This window comes from Anabrus simplex, chromosome 2 (assembly GCF_040414725.1).
Source record: "Anabrus simplex isolate iqAnaSimp1 chromosome 2, ASM4041472v1, whole genome shotgun sequence".
NCBI classification, from domain to species: domain Eukaryota; kingdom Metazoa; phylum Arthropoda; class Insecta; order Orthoptera; family Tettigoniidae; genus Anabrus; species Anabrus simplex.
In genome coordinates this window covers 1,021,573,005-1,021,591,055 of record NC_090266.1, presented here as the reverse complement: position 1 = coordinate 1,021,591,055, position 18,051 = coordinate 1,021,573,005, and the positions used below count along the sequence as shown (strand labels likewise).

Below are 18,051 nucleotides of genomic sequence, written 5' to 3'. Positions count from 1 at the left end.
CAAACAGGCCGTAATTTCTTAGTAAGATATCAAGAACATATTAATGCCGAAAAACATAGGAAGTACTCGGCCATGAGTCTTTACATGACCGAATATAAACACAGTTTTACATCGATAGAAAGGGACTTAACCATTCTACGAACGCTTAACAAAGGCAAATGAATGAATATTCTTGAAAACATCTATATTGAAATTGATCAGAAACGAAATCCCAACCAGAATGTTAACGAAATTACGGAAAATATAAATATATTATTAGAAGAGGCTACCAAATTAGATTCATCTAGAAAAACCATCAAAAAGAATCCCAACAAACAACCAACACACCTCCTTCCAATTAGCTCCACCCTACACAATAGTCCCCCTACTTTTCCTTCCGTTTCCCCTAGCCTATCACAGCGCCACTCCTCAGTTAGCTCCACCCTACACAACATTTCACCCGCTCTCCTCACGTCACTTACCTCTCCTTCCAATACTCCCCACCCACCGCAAGTGCCTTACACACGTACACAGGACTCAGTCAGTCAACAACACGACATAAGGGAGGACGTCAAATACGACACGACTGACTATAAGGTAATCAACTCCATTATCCTTCATTCTCGCGAACATACATTTTTAACAAGGTTTTCTCCTTAAAATATCCTCTATTTTACTCATTCTTTTCTCGTTTCAGACTCATTTCAATAATCTAACCACAACTCAACTTCAACTACGGTTATTTTATCAAGAGTTCCCCCGATAAATATACATTAAGAAAATCTTGTATTTCTCCAATTTATCTTCAAGATTAACAAAATGTACTCGTCTCCAACATGAAGAAGAACCTTATCGCCGTTTTTACTTCGTCATTTGAACACTGACTTGTTGAATTTTTAACCAACATGAATGAACTTTATTTCATCATCATAATTATATGTTTTAATCTTCGTGCCATTTTATCATATCTTTTAGCTTTTGTATCATCATAACATCAATGTGTTTTAATTGTCTTGCCATTTTGTCAAATTTTAGCTGAAGATGTTCCATAATCGGAACGAAACATGTACTAGAGATTATATGGTTTATATTATGTAATTAATAAACCTATTATATAGAAATTGATAAGTATTGGAAGGTGGGAACCTACTCATAACTTAACCTTAGTTGTGTTGAGCCAATACGGAATAAATATGAGATTTATAAGCTGTAATTTTACGTATCTATCGATGTTGTTTAAAAATTCAAGGATTTTTTCGCTATTATTTTTTTCGGTTGTCTGTTATTACAAATGTATCGTCAACAAATCTCAGCCAAAGACAGATTCCATCTATGTTTGGTTTTATAATGCTATGTTCTATGTTATCCATATAAATATCCGCTAATATTCCCGAGCTGGGGTCACCCATGGCTAAACTTAATTGGTGGTAAACTTTATTGTTAAAGGTGAAATAGTTATTATTTAGTACGAATTTAAGTAGTGTAATAAATTCATCTACTTCTAACTTACTTAAGTTGCTATATTTGGAAAGGTTTGAGTTAATAATTTCGATCGTTTCTTTAATGGGGATATTTGAATACATATTGGAAATGTCAAACGAGCTCATTCTATGGTGGGGTTGTAAGTTGAAGTTTTTTAATCTTTCGCAAAATTCAATTGAGTTTTTAACTGAGGAGTTACTCTGGAACTTATAATGCTTTTTGAGGAACTGATGTATAAATTTGATATTTTATATGTTGGGCTATTTCTGCTGTTTATAATTGGTCGAATGGGTGTATTGTTTTTGTGTACTTTAGGTAGTGCCTTTGCCTTGGGTAAACAACCCCGCGACAATTAATTTATCAGACACCAATTTTTCTGAAAATGAAATGAACATACTCAACAAAGGAACTAAGTTCAATTGGCCTAACCCGTACAAAATGGAAGAATTAACTATCACAATAGCGGAATCTGAAGCAAATATAGGGAAACTGCCGGCAGAAATATAAAACGACATTAAATATGAAGTAAAAAAGAAACTCCCAAGTTTAGTAAAAGAAATGAAAACTAATTCCGACCAGACCCTCCTAAAACAAATAAAAGATTTAAAGACAAAAATAAAAGATAACGACATTATCGTGACTAAGGCAGATAAAGGCGAAACAATAGTCCTAGTAAATAAAAGTGACTACATAAAAAAAAAACGAAGAATTCTTTTCTAATGAATCTTACAGTATAGTAAATAAAGACCCGATCTCTAGAATTCAAAGGAATCTAAAAACAATCCTTAAAAATTCAATTTGTTTATTTAACGAGCAAGAACAACAAAAAATGGTCAACATGAACCCAACATTACCCAAGGCAAAGGCACTACCTAAAGTACACAAAAACAATACACCCATTCGACCAATTATAAACAGCAGAAATAGCCCAACATATAAAATATCAAAATATATACATCAGTTCCTCAAAAAGCATTATAAGTTCCAGAGTAACTCCTCAATTAAAAACTCAATTGAATTTTGCGAAAGATTAAAAAACTTCAACTTACAACCCCACCATAGAATGGGCTCGTTTGACATTTCCAATATGTATTCAAATATCCCCATTAAAGAAACGATCGAAATTATTAACTCAAACCTTTCCAAATATAGCAAATTAAGTAAGCTAGAAGTAGATGAATTTATTACACTACTTAAATTCGTACTAAATAATAACTATTTCACCTTTAACAATAAAATTTACCACCAATTAAGTTTAGCCATGGGTGACCCCAGCTCGGGAATATTGGCGGATATTTATATGGATAACATAGAACATAGCATTATAAAACCAAACATAGAAGGAATCTGTCTTTGGCTGAGATTTGTTGACGATACATTTGTAATAACAGACAACCGAAAAAATAATAGCGAAAAAATCCTTGAATTTTTAAACAACATCGATAGATAAGTAAAATTTACCAAAGAAGACGAAAAAAACAACTCATTGAATTATCTAGATATTACTGTAACACGCTTAAAATCCAAATTTGATTATCAGATATACAGAAAACCAACACACACGCCAATAACAATAAGAAATGACTCACTCCACCCCAAATCCCACAAACAAGCAACCCTTTTCAGTATGGTCTACAGAGCCTACAAAATACCCTTATCACCCGCGAATTTTACAAAAGAAATAAATTTTATAAAAGAACTAGCACTAGCCAATGGATATAAAGCAGACATAGTAAATCGAATCATCAACAAAGTAAAGCTCAAAATAGCCAAAAACCTCACACCGGAAAAGACTAAAAAATCCAAATACGCAACCTTCACTTACACCAGTTCAAAGATTCACCAAATAGCAAACCTACTCAAAAAACGAGATATGCAAATAGCCTTTAAAACATATAACACTAACAAAAACTTATTTTTTAACCATAACACAGTAAATGCCTACAATAACAAATTTCAAGGCTCCGGAATATACAGACTAACATGTGCACAGTGTAAATCTTCATATGTTGGCCAAACTGGACGCAGTTTCCTAACCAGATACATGGAACACTTTAATGCCTTAAAACACAATAAATACTCCGCAATGAGTAATCATATGAAAGAAACCGGCCATCATTACACCTCAATAGACAAAGACCTTACAATAATCAAAAGAATCGAAAAGGGGAAGCTAATGACAGAATTCGAAAACATATATGTTTATTTGGATCAATTCTTTAATAAAGGAAAAAACTTTAATGACGCAGTCGAAATAAAAAGTCCGTTAATAGAGCAGTTGCCAACATTATTACGAAATCTCAAATCAGATAAAAGCAAATTCTTTAAAATATTCAATCTAAATACACTCACAACTGAAACCATTTCGGCAACGCAAAAAAGTCCCCCTCCACATAACACGCCAAAGCTTAACGCCCCGCCTGCAGGATCGTCCTCTAGCCCCACCTCGACAACAGATAAGAATTCCCTACCACGTAGCACGTCAATAGCGAACGCCCCGCCCAACATCTCTTCCTCTCAACCCACTACCCGCCCTTCACAACAGCTCTTTCATACGTACAACACAAGGAGTAGAGCCACAACAGACAATAGTCACAGTAACGCAATAAGGCCCACAAGATTCTGTAGCAGCAGACAAAGGGGTAAGTGATAATGCAACATCAACACTCACATTACAAGCACAAAAAAAAAAAAAAAAAAAACACACACACACACAATATTACTTAAGTTCATTTCCATTTGTTCCACATGCTTCTTCCATTCCATAAATCGAAAGAAACATAATCAGATACTCAAAATTTGGATTGACGCCCCTTTTAACCATAACTTACATCAAAACAATCAACTTCCAACGGAGAGTCTGGTTACTACAAACAAGAATTAAATATGTCAATACTTCCTCTGATCAACTTGCCAAACTGCAGCAGCAAGCCTCATCAAATTTAGAAGCCATTTTCCAACGAACTCAAGACTTCAATTCTAGATTATCATCATGACTATTCACACATAATGCAAAATTACAGTCTTTTTATATAACATTATTATTATTATTATTATTATTATTATTATTATTTTTTTTTTTTTGCTAGGGGCTTTACGTCGCACCGACATATAACATTATTTAGAGAGCACAATTCTTAACTAAAATTCTCAATACTGAAATGTTACTGTATTCCAGAAACCAACGCACTTCAGAAACTATGGCTCCTATATATTAACATCCAATATTTATATTTATGACTCAAATTTTAATGCCAAATTATAGTTGAATCAATTTTATTTTAACATTGCAAACAATTTTTAGCCAAATTTTCAAATTGTAAAAACTGTGTTTTGGACGTCAATGTGTTTTAGAATTAAGAGTTAATCCATTTTAACATTGCAAATCATATTGTCATAATTTTTAATGTGTGTATTATTCTTGTTTTAAATATTGTTATCACTGAAATTAGATTTACATTCAATGTAATGAAATTTGTAACAACAACCCAAATATGACAAACCTTGAGGCAATTGTATAGGCTGATGATGCTTGTGAATAAAAGCGAAACATGTCCCAGTAAATTAGCAACACAAACTGTAATTTGTATTGAAAAAGTGGATCAAAATAACCAACAAATTGTTAGTATATCATAGCATAGTTCAATACGGGTCTAATAATGAGATTAGTTACATGTAAAGTGCTAGGATGTCGAAGATTTTATGGTAATAGGAAAGGTAGATGCTGCACACAGGAAAATCAAGGAAACCTTTGGAGAAAGGAAATCTAGGTGTATGAATATTAAGAGCTCAGACGGAAAGCCACTTCTAGGGAAAGAAGACAAGGCAGAAAGATGGCAGGAACATATCCAGCAGGGTTGTATCAAGGTAAGGAGTAGATAATTTGGTTCTGGAACAAGAAGAGGCTGTTGATGCTGAAGAAATGGGAGATCCAATTTTGAGGTCAGAGTTTGACAGAGCTGTGAGCGACCTAAATAGGAACAAGACACCTGTATTTGATGACATTCCCTCTGAATTACTGACTGCCTTAGGAGAAACCAGCATGGCAAGGTTATTCCATTTAGTGTGTAGGATGTATGAGACAGGAGGAGTCCCATCCGATTTTCGGCAGAATGTTGTTATACCTATTCCCAAGAAAGCCGGTGGTGACAGGTGTGAAAAACTACTGCACCATTAGTTTAGTATCTCATGCTGCAAAATTTTTACACGTATTATTTACAGAAGAATTAAAAAACAAGTTGAAGCTGAGTTGGGAGATCAATTTGGCTTCAGAAAAAATGTAGGAAAACGTTAAGCAATCCTGACTTTACGTTTGATCTTAGAGGATCGAATCAAGAAGGACAAGCCCACGTACATGGCATTCATAGATCTAGAAAAGGCACTGGATAATGTTGATTGGACCAAGCTATTTAAGATTCTGAAGGTGATTGGGATGAAATACCGAGAACGAAGAATTATCTACAATCTGTATAAAAATCAGTCTGCAGTGATAACATACCTGCCAACTTTACAAAACCAAAAATCAGGAGATTTTGATTTTAAAATCAGGAAAAATCAGGAGAAATCAGGAGATACAATTGGTCAAAATTGCTTATTCTACATGTCTTGTGCAACACAGTACTACGATATATTTATAACACTTATTGTCTCAAAGCCCGACTGTTGCTATACGAGGCTACAAGGCTAAAAATTACACATCTCTATTCCCTCACAGGAAGTGCGTGAGTGGGATGATCGTCTCTGATAAGCCTACCGAAAATAGTATGAACTCATGCTCCAGATGTGTGAATCAGTCATGCACTTAGATGCCATTACTTATCAAATGCATAGATTAATATAATGCATCAAGCACCCGCGCAATTATGCCAAGCGCAATGCTATTTGGATCAAATAACTAGCTGATGTACCCGTGCTTCACTACGGAATTCTCAGGAAGACTGTCCTTATCGTTTTCCCAACTGAAGTCAACATCTCATTACGACGACGCCAGTATGAATGTCGTGATTAAAAGCAATGATTTCATACGAAATATTCGATAAAATGAAAACAGCACATTTTCTCACTTTTAGCGAAAGGTACTACGGTGTCAATCTAACAGTTCAAAGTTTCAGAGCTAGAATGACCAGGCTGCAGACAGCCGCAAACACTCTTGTGTAATTATTCCGTTTAAGTGTGCACACTGCTCATTCAAATCACTACCTCCGAGTAGGGATCGAATAGCTGGAATACTATGATGATCCAGTGTGTAACGTACCAGTAGTATCAGAAAATTTATGAACCAGAAGAATGGCATGCTAAAGAAGAGAGATCTAACTCCCCACTCCCCAGCTTCTTCCCGCCAGTATTCAGGCAGGCTGTTATACTTGAAACCCAGCAGTAATCCCGTCTATCGTAGATAAATGGCAGCAGAATGTACAAAGCACATCACAACAAACAATGGTCAATGCAATGCTATTGTTGATCAATTTTATGAGCTTTCTATATTGGAGGCCTTCACATTTAGTTTTCTTCTGAATCTGTGATATTAGAGCATCTAATGTAAAGTGAGTCGTCCTTTCTTTCATGACTCCCTCTTGTGGTATTATTCAAGCGATCGTTCCTTCATGACTTTCTTCATTATTATAATCTTCAAAATTTAATCACCATCACCACCAATATTATTGTAGTCAGAACAGTAAAATTGAATAAGCAAATTATCACAAAAATAATTTATTCTATTATTACCACCTATTCAATACAAGCCACGTGCTACGTGGATGAAATCTACATAATACTATATACAATTCTCAGGGACATGTTTCGCCCCTTGTTAACGGCATCATCAGCCTGTAGGTAACCTTAAGGTCAAATGTCTGAAACATTATCTATTCATATATGGATTACAATGAAAAGTATGTTACACATTAATCCATGTATGAATAGATAATGTTTCAGACATATGAACTTAAGGTTACCGAAAGGTTGATGATGCCCTTAACAAGGGGCAAAACATGTCCCTGAGAAGTGTAAGTTATACGAATCAATCATGAGAAGTGTCTCTTGCAAAACTGAATAAGACAAATAATCGGAAATTTCATTCTCTGTAACTTTTGTTATGTAGTATTTTTCAATATGACCACTAAGATAGGTAATTTAAAAAAAATTTTGGCACCTTCCCCTAAACTACCATTTCGAACAGAGTGAACAAAATTATTTATAGCATAGACTGTAGTTCCTTATTCCCTGACTTTACATACAATTCTGTTCACCCATTTTCTCGTACATCGGCGCTGATATGGACTTAGCAAAAAAATAATAATAATAATAATAATAATAATAATAATAATAATAATAATAATAATAATAATAAAAATCTAAATTCATGAATATCTCTGTTATCACAGCCGGTACGGTAAAAATGTATAAGACATAAATGATAGGAAATTTAATAATATATAACTTTAGTTATGTAGTATTTATCATTAGGGCCAATAATAACATAAATATTTGAGAATTAAATTTTAGGCCTTCCCCTAAACTACCATTTCACTCTGCGCGAATAACATTATTTATGGCCTAGATTGTAGCAACTTATTCCCCGACGTTATATACCGATTTTCATTAAATTCTCTTCAGCCGTTTTCTCGTGATGAGCCTGCGCACGTACAGACAGACAGACAGACAGACAGACAGAAATTACGGAAAATTAAAACTTATTTCTCCTTGTTAATATGGCCACGAGCGGTACGGAAATATCATTCTTTTTAAATTCTGAGCAATGTACAGACAAAACATTTTATTTATATTGAGATAAATTAAAATTAGTCAGAATTGTCTCCAAACGGCTTCTAAAATCTCTAGAAAAGTCACCCGTCGTTATCATTGAAATTATGTCACTATATTACTAAGAAAGCGACTAGTCTCTAGAATCGACCAAAGAGGATGGAATCGACTAGACTGACATGAACGAACACGAACATAGCACGCGAGAACGAGAGATTGACAATCGATATGCGCGTCGCGATATACAGGTTTCAATAAACATCGCACATTCGCGTACATTTCTCGCATTAATAAACTTCGATATTTCGTTTGAAAGCGGCCATTGAGCGAAGGACTTCCGGCCACTGACGTAAAAAAAGCTGAAATGGAGGGATTTGAAAACAAATGTTTGAAGTCCACCAAAAAATCGGGAGAAAAGATAGAATATTCGGGAGGCGGGAAAAACTGTCGAAAATCGGGAGTCTCCCGCCTGAATCGGGAAAGTTGGCAGGTATGTGATAAGAATCGAGGGCTTTGAAAAAGCAGCAATCCAGAAAGGAGTGAGGCAAGGCTGCAGTTTGTCCGCCTTCCTTTTCAATGTTTACACAGAACAGGCAGTAAAGGAAGTCAAAGAGGAATTTGGAAAGAGAATCACAATCCAAGGAGAGGAAATCAAAACCTTGAGATATGCTGATGATATTGTTATTTTATCTGAGACTGCAGAAGATCTTGAGAAGCTGCTGAATGGTATGGATGAAGTTTTCAGTAAGGAGAACAAGATGAAAATAAATAAGTCCAAAACAAAAGTAATGGAGTGCAGTCGAACAAGGGTAGGTGATGCAGGAAATATTAAATTAGGAAATGAAGTCTTTTTTTTTTTTTTTTTGCTAGGGGCTTTACATCGCACCGACACAGATAGGTCTTATGGCGACGATGGGATAGGAAAGGCCTAGGAGTTGGAAGGAAGCGGCCGTGGCCTTAATTAAGGTACAGCCCCAGCATTTGCCTGGTGTGAAAATGGGAAACCACGGAAAACCAAATGAAGTCTTTAAGGAAGTAGATGAATATTGTTACTTGGGTACTAAAATAACTAACAATGGCAGAAATAAGGACCACATAAAATGCAGATTATCACAAGCAAGTAAGAGCTTTCCCAAGAAAAGAAATTTGCTCACTTCAAACATTGATATAGGAATTAGAAATATGTTCTTGAAGACTTTCGTGTGGAGCGTGGCATTGTATGGAAGTGAAACATGGATGATAACTAGCTCAGAAAGAAAGAGAATAGAAGCTTTTGAAATATGGTGTTACAGAAGAATGCTCAAGGTGAGATTGATAGATCGAATCACGAATTAAAAGATACTGAATCGAATTGGTGAGAGGAGATCGATTTGGCTAAATTTGACGAGAAGGAGAGATAAAATGATAGGACACATCTTAAGACACCCAGGACTTGTTCAGTTGGTTTTTGAAGGAAATGTAGGTGGTAAGAACGGTAGGAGTAGACCAAGGTATGAATATGACAAAGCAGATTAGAGCAAATGTAGGATGCAATAGTTACGTAGAAATGAAAATGTTAGCACATGATCGGGTGGCACGGAGAGCTGCATCAAACCAGTCTATGGACTGATGACTCAAACAACAACAACAACAACATGACCCATTGTAACCTATACGTTACATCATTACTAAATATGCCACTGTTCGTTACGCTTTGCCGATTCCTACAAAATTATTCATGAATTATGTATTTGTGATCTTTTAGAATCATTACTATTCTTTTTAGAACATTGTTATTATTATTATTATTATTATTATTATTATTATTATTATTATTATTATTATTATTATTATTATTACTGGAAAACTGTACGTTACTTACTTTCACTGTGATGCGACTTCCGCCAATAACCAGTGGACTCATTTTTATGAACATTCATTGTGACCAAGTGTGGTGAGGTAAATTTTTGAAATTTAGCACACTCTGAGATGATATTGGAATTATTAATAGAGGGCTACATTGCTTGGCGACTGAGAGAAAAGTATGGTAACCTATGGGTTATGCGGGGTCCGAGGAAGATAATACACATCTGAGGAACTTTTTTATGAAAATAGGGAGCCAAACCATGAATGATTATATATGCAAATTTTGTTTGTGCAATGTAACTTTCAAAGGTATTTCGGAGTCTGGAAACATTACTGGAAAAACACTCCCTCTCTCTTTCTTCACTGGCATGTAAAGAATGGTGTTGCACGACAGTATGCATGCACCATATAATCTCAGCATTGGTTACTTGCTCCCTTGAAAAATAATTATGTAGGTGCTTCATAGAGTGGTGAAATTTCTTTAATGGAAGGAGAAGCAGCGGTGTCCTTCCCATTCCTAGGCCTTTCCCATTCCATCGTCGCCACAAGACCTATCTGTGTCGGTGCGACGTAAAGCAAAACAGCAAAAATGTTAAAGGATAAGTATGAGGATGGATAAGAGAGGCTAAGCATAAGGGGGGGGGGGGGGGTCTGGAAATGTACCTGTAAAGTAAGTGAGAAAGGAACTGTTGACATAGTTAGGAAAGACAGGAAGAAGCAAGATGGTGGAGTCTTGTAATGTAAAGGTGAGAGGGAGAGATAGGTCTGACCTATCTCAAGCTAAAGTGCTGAATCAGACTGACTGTAGTTATGGATTAGAGTAACGTAGAAAGTAGTATTTGGTTAGAGGAGAGTAAGATGTCAATGAAGCAAAGAAAGAAGAGCTGAGTTATGGTATCCATCTCGACAGGAGAATGCAGAGGTAGCATGCTATATGTGGAGCTGGCAATCCACCCATGTGTGAGCTGCTACATAGAGGAAGGGTGGGGAGGCTAGCATTGTCATCTTAAGGTGTCTATGAGGGCTTGGTTTCCGGCCTCATGAGACATGTCTGGTCATGGCATCCCAAGGAAGGGTGGTTGAAGTTCCTCATCATGGGGTGATGTTGTGGCCAGACAGATTTAGTTATAGATTTAGTTGTAGTTATGTAGTTAGTCCAGTCATGGTGCTACCTTTATTTCCTTATACCAATGGTTTGTAACTATAGTGGGGTAATAAAGCTGTAATGTAATTTTTTAACTATGGTTTTATTTCATATTGGTTGTTACAGATTTGAGGTGACACTGATATTCTTTCTTGTTTTATAATCTTCAGTTTTTGGAATTTCAACATGTTAACATTTGATTATCATTGACTGCTTTGTTTTATTTATGTTCTGGTCGACAATTTCCTTCATATTACGACATGATTTACTTGTATATATTTAATTATCTTGGTAACGGATTTTCATTTAATCTTGTTGAGGAATCATTTATTTACAAGGAATGTACAGTACTTATCAGTATTACAGTCTAAGGAAAGAATATACAGTAGAACTTCTTTTAACTGAAACCCGGCTTAACCGAAATGCTCTGGCAAAATAGTATTTTTATATTTTGTTTTTACCCTCTCATTCATAACCGTTGATATTAGTAACTCTCTTGCTATATGTGCCAAGAGCTACTAGGCGAACCCTATTTTTATATTATGACTTATACCAGAATACACGTGTAGCATAAAACAAAACAGTTTTTTACCCTCTAGTTCGTTCCATGATATTTTCTTAAACAAGCAGAAATTATTATTACTGTATTATTATTATTATTATTGTTGTTGTATTATTCGTCATGAAGATTATGCAGACAACACCGTCCTTGACAATAGCAGTTCTGAGAATCAAGTTAACATTAGATGATAGATTTAATGCACTGGAGGTAAGACTGAATTTGAATTTTTATTACAGTACCACATGCTTTAATTACAGTACTGTAATAAAATACTGTACACAGTATTCAGTTCAATAGCAACAAAAAAATGTTTCATTATTTCAGATCGCTTTGTGCTCTGTTGAACGAAGCAATGAATCTACACCAGCTGATGTATATTGTTGATTAAATGGTGGCGCGACACAGCTGAACGACAGCGCTGCACGAAGAAAATTCAGAATAAAATCACTGGTTTTATACAATCAGTGTCATTATATAAACATTTTAAGGTTGATATACAGTATGCACCTTTGCTTAACAGAGTTTATGCATTTTTATTTTAACATTTAACTACTGAAAATATTTACCTCATGTCACCCGAAAAAATGCATCAACCCAAGTGGCTCTGCCCCCTTTATTTTGGATAAACGGGGTTCTACTGTACTTACATTCATAATAAATTCATAATAAAAACTTAAAAATTCATATTAATTATACACCTAAACTACTTATTTTATATAATATGTAAGCCTATTTATTTGTATAATATTCCATTTAGCTGAGAATAACACTATTTATACAGTTGGAATAATATCAGTTTACGTGCAAATATTAATTCTTGGAGATGCATATGAGGGTCAACAACAAATAATATTTTATGGTCATAAGAGAACTGAATGTATTAAATGATTTGAATGTGTAACAAATCGCATTATATTTATTCTATGGTGAGGAATATATATAAACTTATGTTTGGTATTACAAGAATATTCATATACTTATGTGATTGTACAGTATCAGTTGTTAACTCTACTTAAGAATATCTTAGGAGGTATCCAGATTCAATTATAAATGATACAGGAAGACTGTGGCATAGCAAGGTCAGAGAACATATCAATTCTTATACGTGATTAATATGAGTTACCATAATACTATTTACTCTGTCGTATGAGGTAATAATTGTTGAAACAATGTAAATTGACAACAGGTTAAAGGCAATTGATTTGGTTTGGCAAATATCAATTATCTCTTAAGAGACAGGTGTTGATGGTATGAATATATGCTGAATATTGGTTCTCGTATATTACTTTGGATATTATTACCGTAACCACACTTACGAATTACAACTAGACTTTTTTTTTTACAAAGGCCAAAATAGTTGATTTGTATGGATTTGGGTGTTCTGAAGTTGAAAATGACAATTATAAATCTAGATCCGCTCAAGCTTTGAAGTTACTGAAACTTATACCTTCTTCACATATTATAATGGGCCATAGTAAAACAAGCGTAGGCCTAGTACTGCCCAACACACATTTACTTACCAAACATTTGACAGTGGTTTTGGGGTTAATTTGATGCACAGACCACAAATATTGAGTCTGTTTTTCTAGAATGACTCTAGTTTTTTAGATACAGAGTGTTGAAGTTTATATTTGTACTGAAATACTGATAAATACATTTTTCATATTCTATTCAAAAAAATTTTATGACAAGAATATCTAAATGGATTTATACAATTTAAGGGGTGCTGATTCCATATATCACATCATTTTTGTCTGATAGGCTCTAGTTTTTACAATGCAAACTCATAAGGTGTAACCTATTCACAAGTCATGTGAAAAATAAATCAAAGTGCTTTAGACTAAGTACATGAAGTGCTACAGTCAATTTAGTTAAAGATACAGGCAATAAAACTTGTCGTCATGGTTAGTTCTGTTTGTAATGTAAATCTTTAGCATGACTATCCCACTCAAAAATGTGGGAACAGTAGTTAGTGTACCCACCTTGTAGGCTCATAAGCATAAGTGTGTATTCTGCCCGAAGGCAGGTCCGAACCTCCACAGAGGTGTCCTGAGCCGGAGTTTACGTGCGGTAGGATGGCCAGTTCCTTTCCACTCCTCCATTCCCTTACCCCCCACCAACAGTGCGTGGCAACCCATCCAAATCTTGACCACGCCCAATGTTGCTTAACTTCGGAGATCTCACGGGATCCGGTGTTTCAACATGGCTACGGTCGTTCATAAGCATACTGATAACTTTTAAATCAGCACATGAGCCATTGATGCTTATCACAGTCGATGCTGTATAAAACAGCTCTCATCATGATGTAACTTTCCTTTGCTAGGGCTGCATATCCCACTGGGATAGAAGGAAGCACGGTGCCATGATGTAAAAGCACGGCTTTCAAACTAGTTTTCGAACCATCTATGAAAAGTCTCCAATAGTCCTGTTTGTACAGCATAAAATATTTTCTTGCATCAAACCTTGAACATTCATATAGTATGTCATTTCATTTGTTGTGTTGAAATTCCTTTTGAGTGGCTTCTGATGTTGGCAAAAAGTACATGCTTGAGCTTCGTCTTGCAGAAGATTCCACTCCATTAAACGAGAAGCTAACAGTGCGGCTTTATGTTTTGAAACGTCCAAGTCTATAAAACAAGATCACCGAGTTCACTTTGCGTGATTTTGTGCATTTCACTGGATGATGATGGTGTAAAGGTGGGATTGCTGGATGTGGAAGGATGGCATGTATCTGACTGGTGTTCATCTTCACTGCCACTAGAAAAGTTTATTGTTGCGACTATATGAGGATCTGGAACTGGAAGAGCCACTCCATGAGGCACTGGTCACATCACACTTGGTATATTAGGATACTGTACGATGATTTTATTTTTCTCGTTAAATCCCTTACTTAGCGGAGGCACCAAGCTGAAGTAGCCATTTGTTGCTTCACCCCAAATGGCCGGCACTGCAAAAAGCACAGAAACTTTCTTCCTTTCATCCATGCATTTAGAGTTGATGAACATGTTGTACAAGAAATATGAGGAGCCCATGCTTTTGATTGGCACCCGAAATACAGGAAATAAGCTTTTTTCACTGCTTCTGACAATGTTTGCTTCCTTTCTCTAAAAATTGCATCTCCACATATAGTAGGTAACAAAAATTGTTGGGGTTATTAACACATCTGCGGAGCATTCTCATGTCACAATACACAATGGAGCAATCTGGAAGGTAAGCAATCTCGGACTGTGTTAGCTACAAATCATACCACGCAGAGCATGTGTTCACCGACCGATGTGTCTGCGGATGTGGTCAAGCTCGTCACGCTCATATTACAATGTGCACATCTTATAACTGCGTGAAACACAGCATTCATTGGCATTCCTGAAATAACAAGAAAACGAGGGCTAAAAAAACAGAAGTAAGGATGTATAGCCCAAAAATGTACGAAAGCGTACCAAAATCTATAAAGATTGGGTACCTTTATTTTTAAAAACAGGTGCTAAAAAAACAAAAAGTATTGTCATTTTCAAATTCAGTATACTAAAATCTGTAAAGATTAGGTATTTTCCTTTATGTATGTCATTGTTGAACAGTGTTATATGTATGGTCATTGAGATGGAAAATTGTATATTTGTATATGAGATTTGAATGGGTTTATTTTCTCAAGTTGCATCTCAAGTTACTAGAGTCAGCTGTTCTCATTAGTGAGAATATTGTCAATGTCACTGCTCGCCGATTACTTTATTCAACATCTGTATTATTATTATGATTTCATTTACCCAGCATATCTCTAATGAATGAAATAAATGGAGAAAACTTATCTCAATAATTCTAAATAGGACTTGTTATTTCATAGCTTGCTGTCCTGTCACCTACCGTTCAATGTTATATGTAGATGTCGGTACATTGTATAACTTTGTATTGTGATAGTTGTGCTCATGATCTGGTTATTGCCGTAACTTACCACCATTAAATCTACTCCCAGGAGAGTGAATCCCTGCTCTATTACTTGAAGATATGTTGTTTTTCGATAACCTACAGATTTTTTTGGGATCTGCTTAGGAAGCATTGTGCGGCCGCTTTTGCGCTGTCTCCACTATTATACTTGCACCTATTGTGAAGTATTTACAGACCACGTAACGATGTGCACCCATTAATTTATTATGTCACATCTACCAACCATGGGGCACACATTAGGAATGTTAAAATATGTATATTCCCTTGCAGTATATATCCCTGCTTTCAACCTTCTTTTTCCAGAGTAATTATGTTTATGTTTCCTTTGTACATAATTTCAATAATATCCTGAGACTTTACATAAAAACTTATTCACACATCAGCTCTGCTCTTTGATACAAAACTTAATTTTAAACTGTTACCTTAAAACATTGAAACATTCTCAGAGATTATGAGTTCAAAGAAAAACGTGACTTTCATATCCAATGTCGACAATCTGAACACTTAAGAACATTACAGACATGGGGCGTGTGATGCATCAGAGATTGCTTGTATGGTCACGCTCTTTGGTTACATCAACCCGAGGTATGACCATACATAGCCATTATCTTCTTGACCTTCGGGCAACTAACTCCTGATGGCAGCACATCTAAAAAAATGCACCCTTCAATAGTGGAAATAACTGCATCATTGAATGTAGCTGCCTAAAACCAACTATGTAGGCAACAGAACTGGGTATAGTCCCATTAAGAACACAACTTAGTAATCCTGCCTCATAGCTTATTGAAGCACTGGACACCAAGCTGCATGCTATTTCATGTGCTATCTTCAACTAGTTAGAAGATATTTTGAGGTAAAAAACTTAAGCAGACCACCCTGTATAAAAGGTCAGTCCTGGAGAAGCAAGTTACATCCGAACCAAAATTATTATATTTATACAGAATACAAAACACACTCTACACAATGAAGTTGTCATGAAAACTATGTGCTAGAGCATCTGCTTGATTTCTAAAATTAAGAACACTTCTACACTTATCAATGACATTTACTCTGTTTCTTTGATACCTTATTTCTTGTACATTCCTATAAAGGGTTTTGAAGGAGAACAGTACAGTTAAAGTTTACATATCACAGACAGGGTAGGGATGAGTATAGTATTTCCTAAGAAGTATTTTGGATGCTTCTCTTCTGAAAATATAGTCTAATCTTCAGCAGAGATGTCTAAATAAGGAAAAAATATTAAACATGTGTTATTTTAGTACTTAGTAATGAAAGCTGCTGAAATCAGTACACATACCCCAACTTGAGCACGTAAACTGCTAACACGCTTAGCTAAGCTCTTCTGATCATTAGCCTCTGCTAGTGTTTGAGATAAGATTCCAGACTGCAGCTGATCATTTGAAGTTGCATCCAAGAGAGGCAACAAACCAAAACTGGAAGAATAACAAATAGAATTGAAACAATGAAAAATCAAAGATCTGTAACCTATATGCAAATAATAAGGATAAAAATGTAAGTGAATAATTAGTAAAAATTTTATAACACTATGGCAAAGTGGATTGGCTTATTCAGTTTAATTCTAAACAGTATTTCTTAGAAATATTTGCACACAATGAAGGAAATATCATAGATTAATATTTCAAAATGAAATATCTATGCTCCCATTACAATCTGTTTCCGTTGGATATGGTTACTTTTTTTCATGGTATTAGTAATTTAAAGCATTCATCATTTACTTAACTATCAAAGGCAAGTCACATGGAACAAGAATATAATAACGAAAAGTAAAAACAACTTCCAGATTTGGCAAATATAACCTGGCTCAATTCCATAATGGCACCAGGTCAATGGCAGATATTCCACTTTGTTCCCAATGAACACAGAGATTACTACTACTACTACTACTACTACTACTACTACTACTACTACTACTACTAAAGAAATGAATATGAACTGTGCATTTTCAATGCCAGAATTGGGAAAATGTAAAGGGCAAATATAGTATTGGGAAATGCAACATCAATGGGTTATTGTTTCCCAGCCTATGCGCTGAGCATGAACTGTGTCACCAACACTCAGTTCCAGCTACCTAACCGTTTTAAGACCATGTGGATGCACCATGATCCAAGCACTGGCATATTCTTGACTATGTCATCACTTGACAATGTGAGAACAAAGACCACAAGAAATACTGACGACTGCTGGACAGATCACAAACTTCTTATCTGCCAACTCAGAATCTCCTTCCATTGCTTCTGCATCGCTCAAGTCTGTCCAGAAGGAAGTGTGACATCTGTAAACATTCAGACCGATCAATTGCTACGCAGTTCCAGAAAGT

General features: G+C 35.4%; 1 protein-coding gene across 7 annotated transcripts in view; it reads right to left on the bottom strand.

Annotated features, from left to right (window-relative positions):
• The window catches only part of Cdc27 (cell division cycle protein 27), a 507,070-nt gene that overhangs the window by 268,999 nt on the left and 220,020 nt on the right, over positions 1–18,051 (bottom strand). For all 7 annotated transcript variants that reach the window (XM_068226370.1, XM_067141899.1, XM_068226371.1 and 4 more), the window contains one exon: positions 17,011–17,146. In XM_068226370.1, coding sequence (XP_068082471.1) covers positions 17,011–17,146 — 136 coding nt within the window. The remainder of the gene's footprint in view (positions 1–17,010; positions 17,147–18,051) is intronic.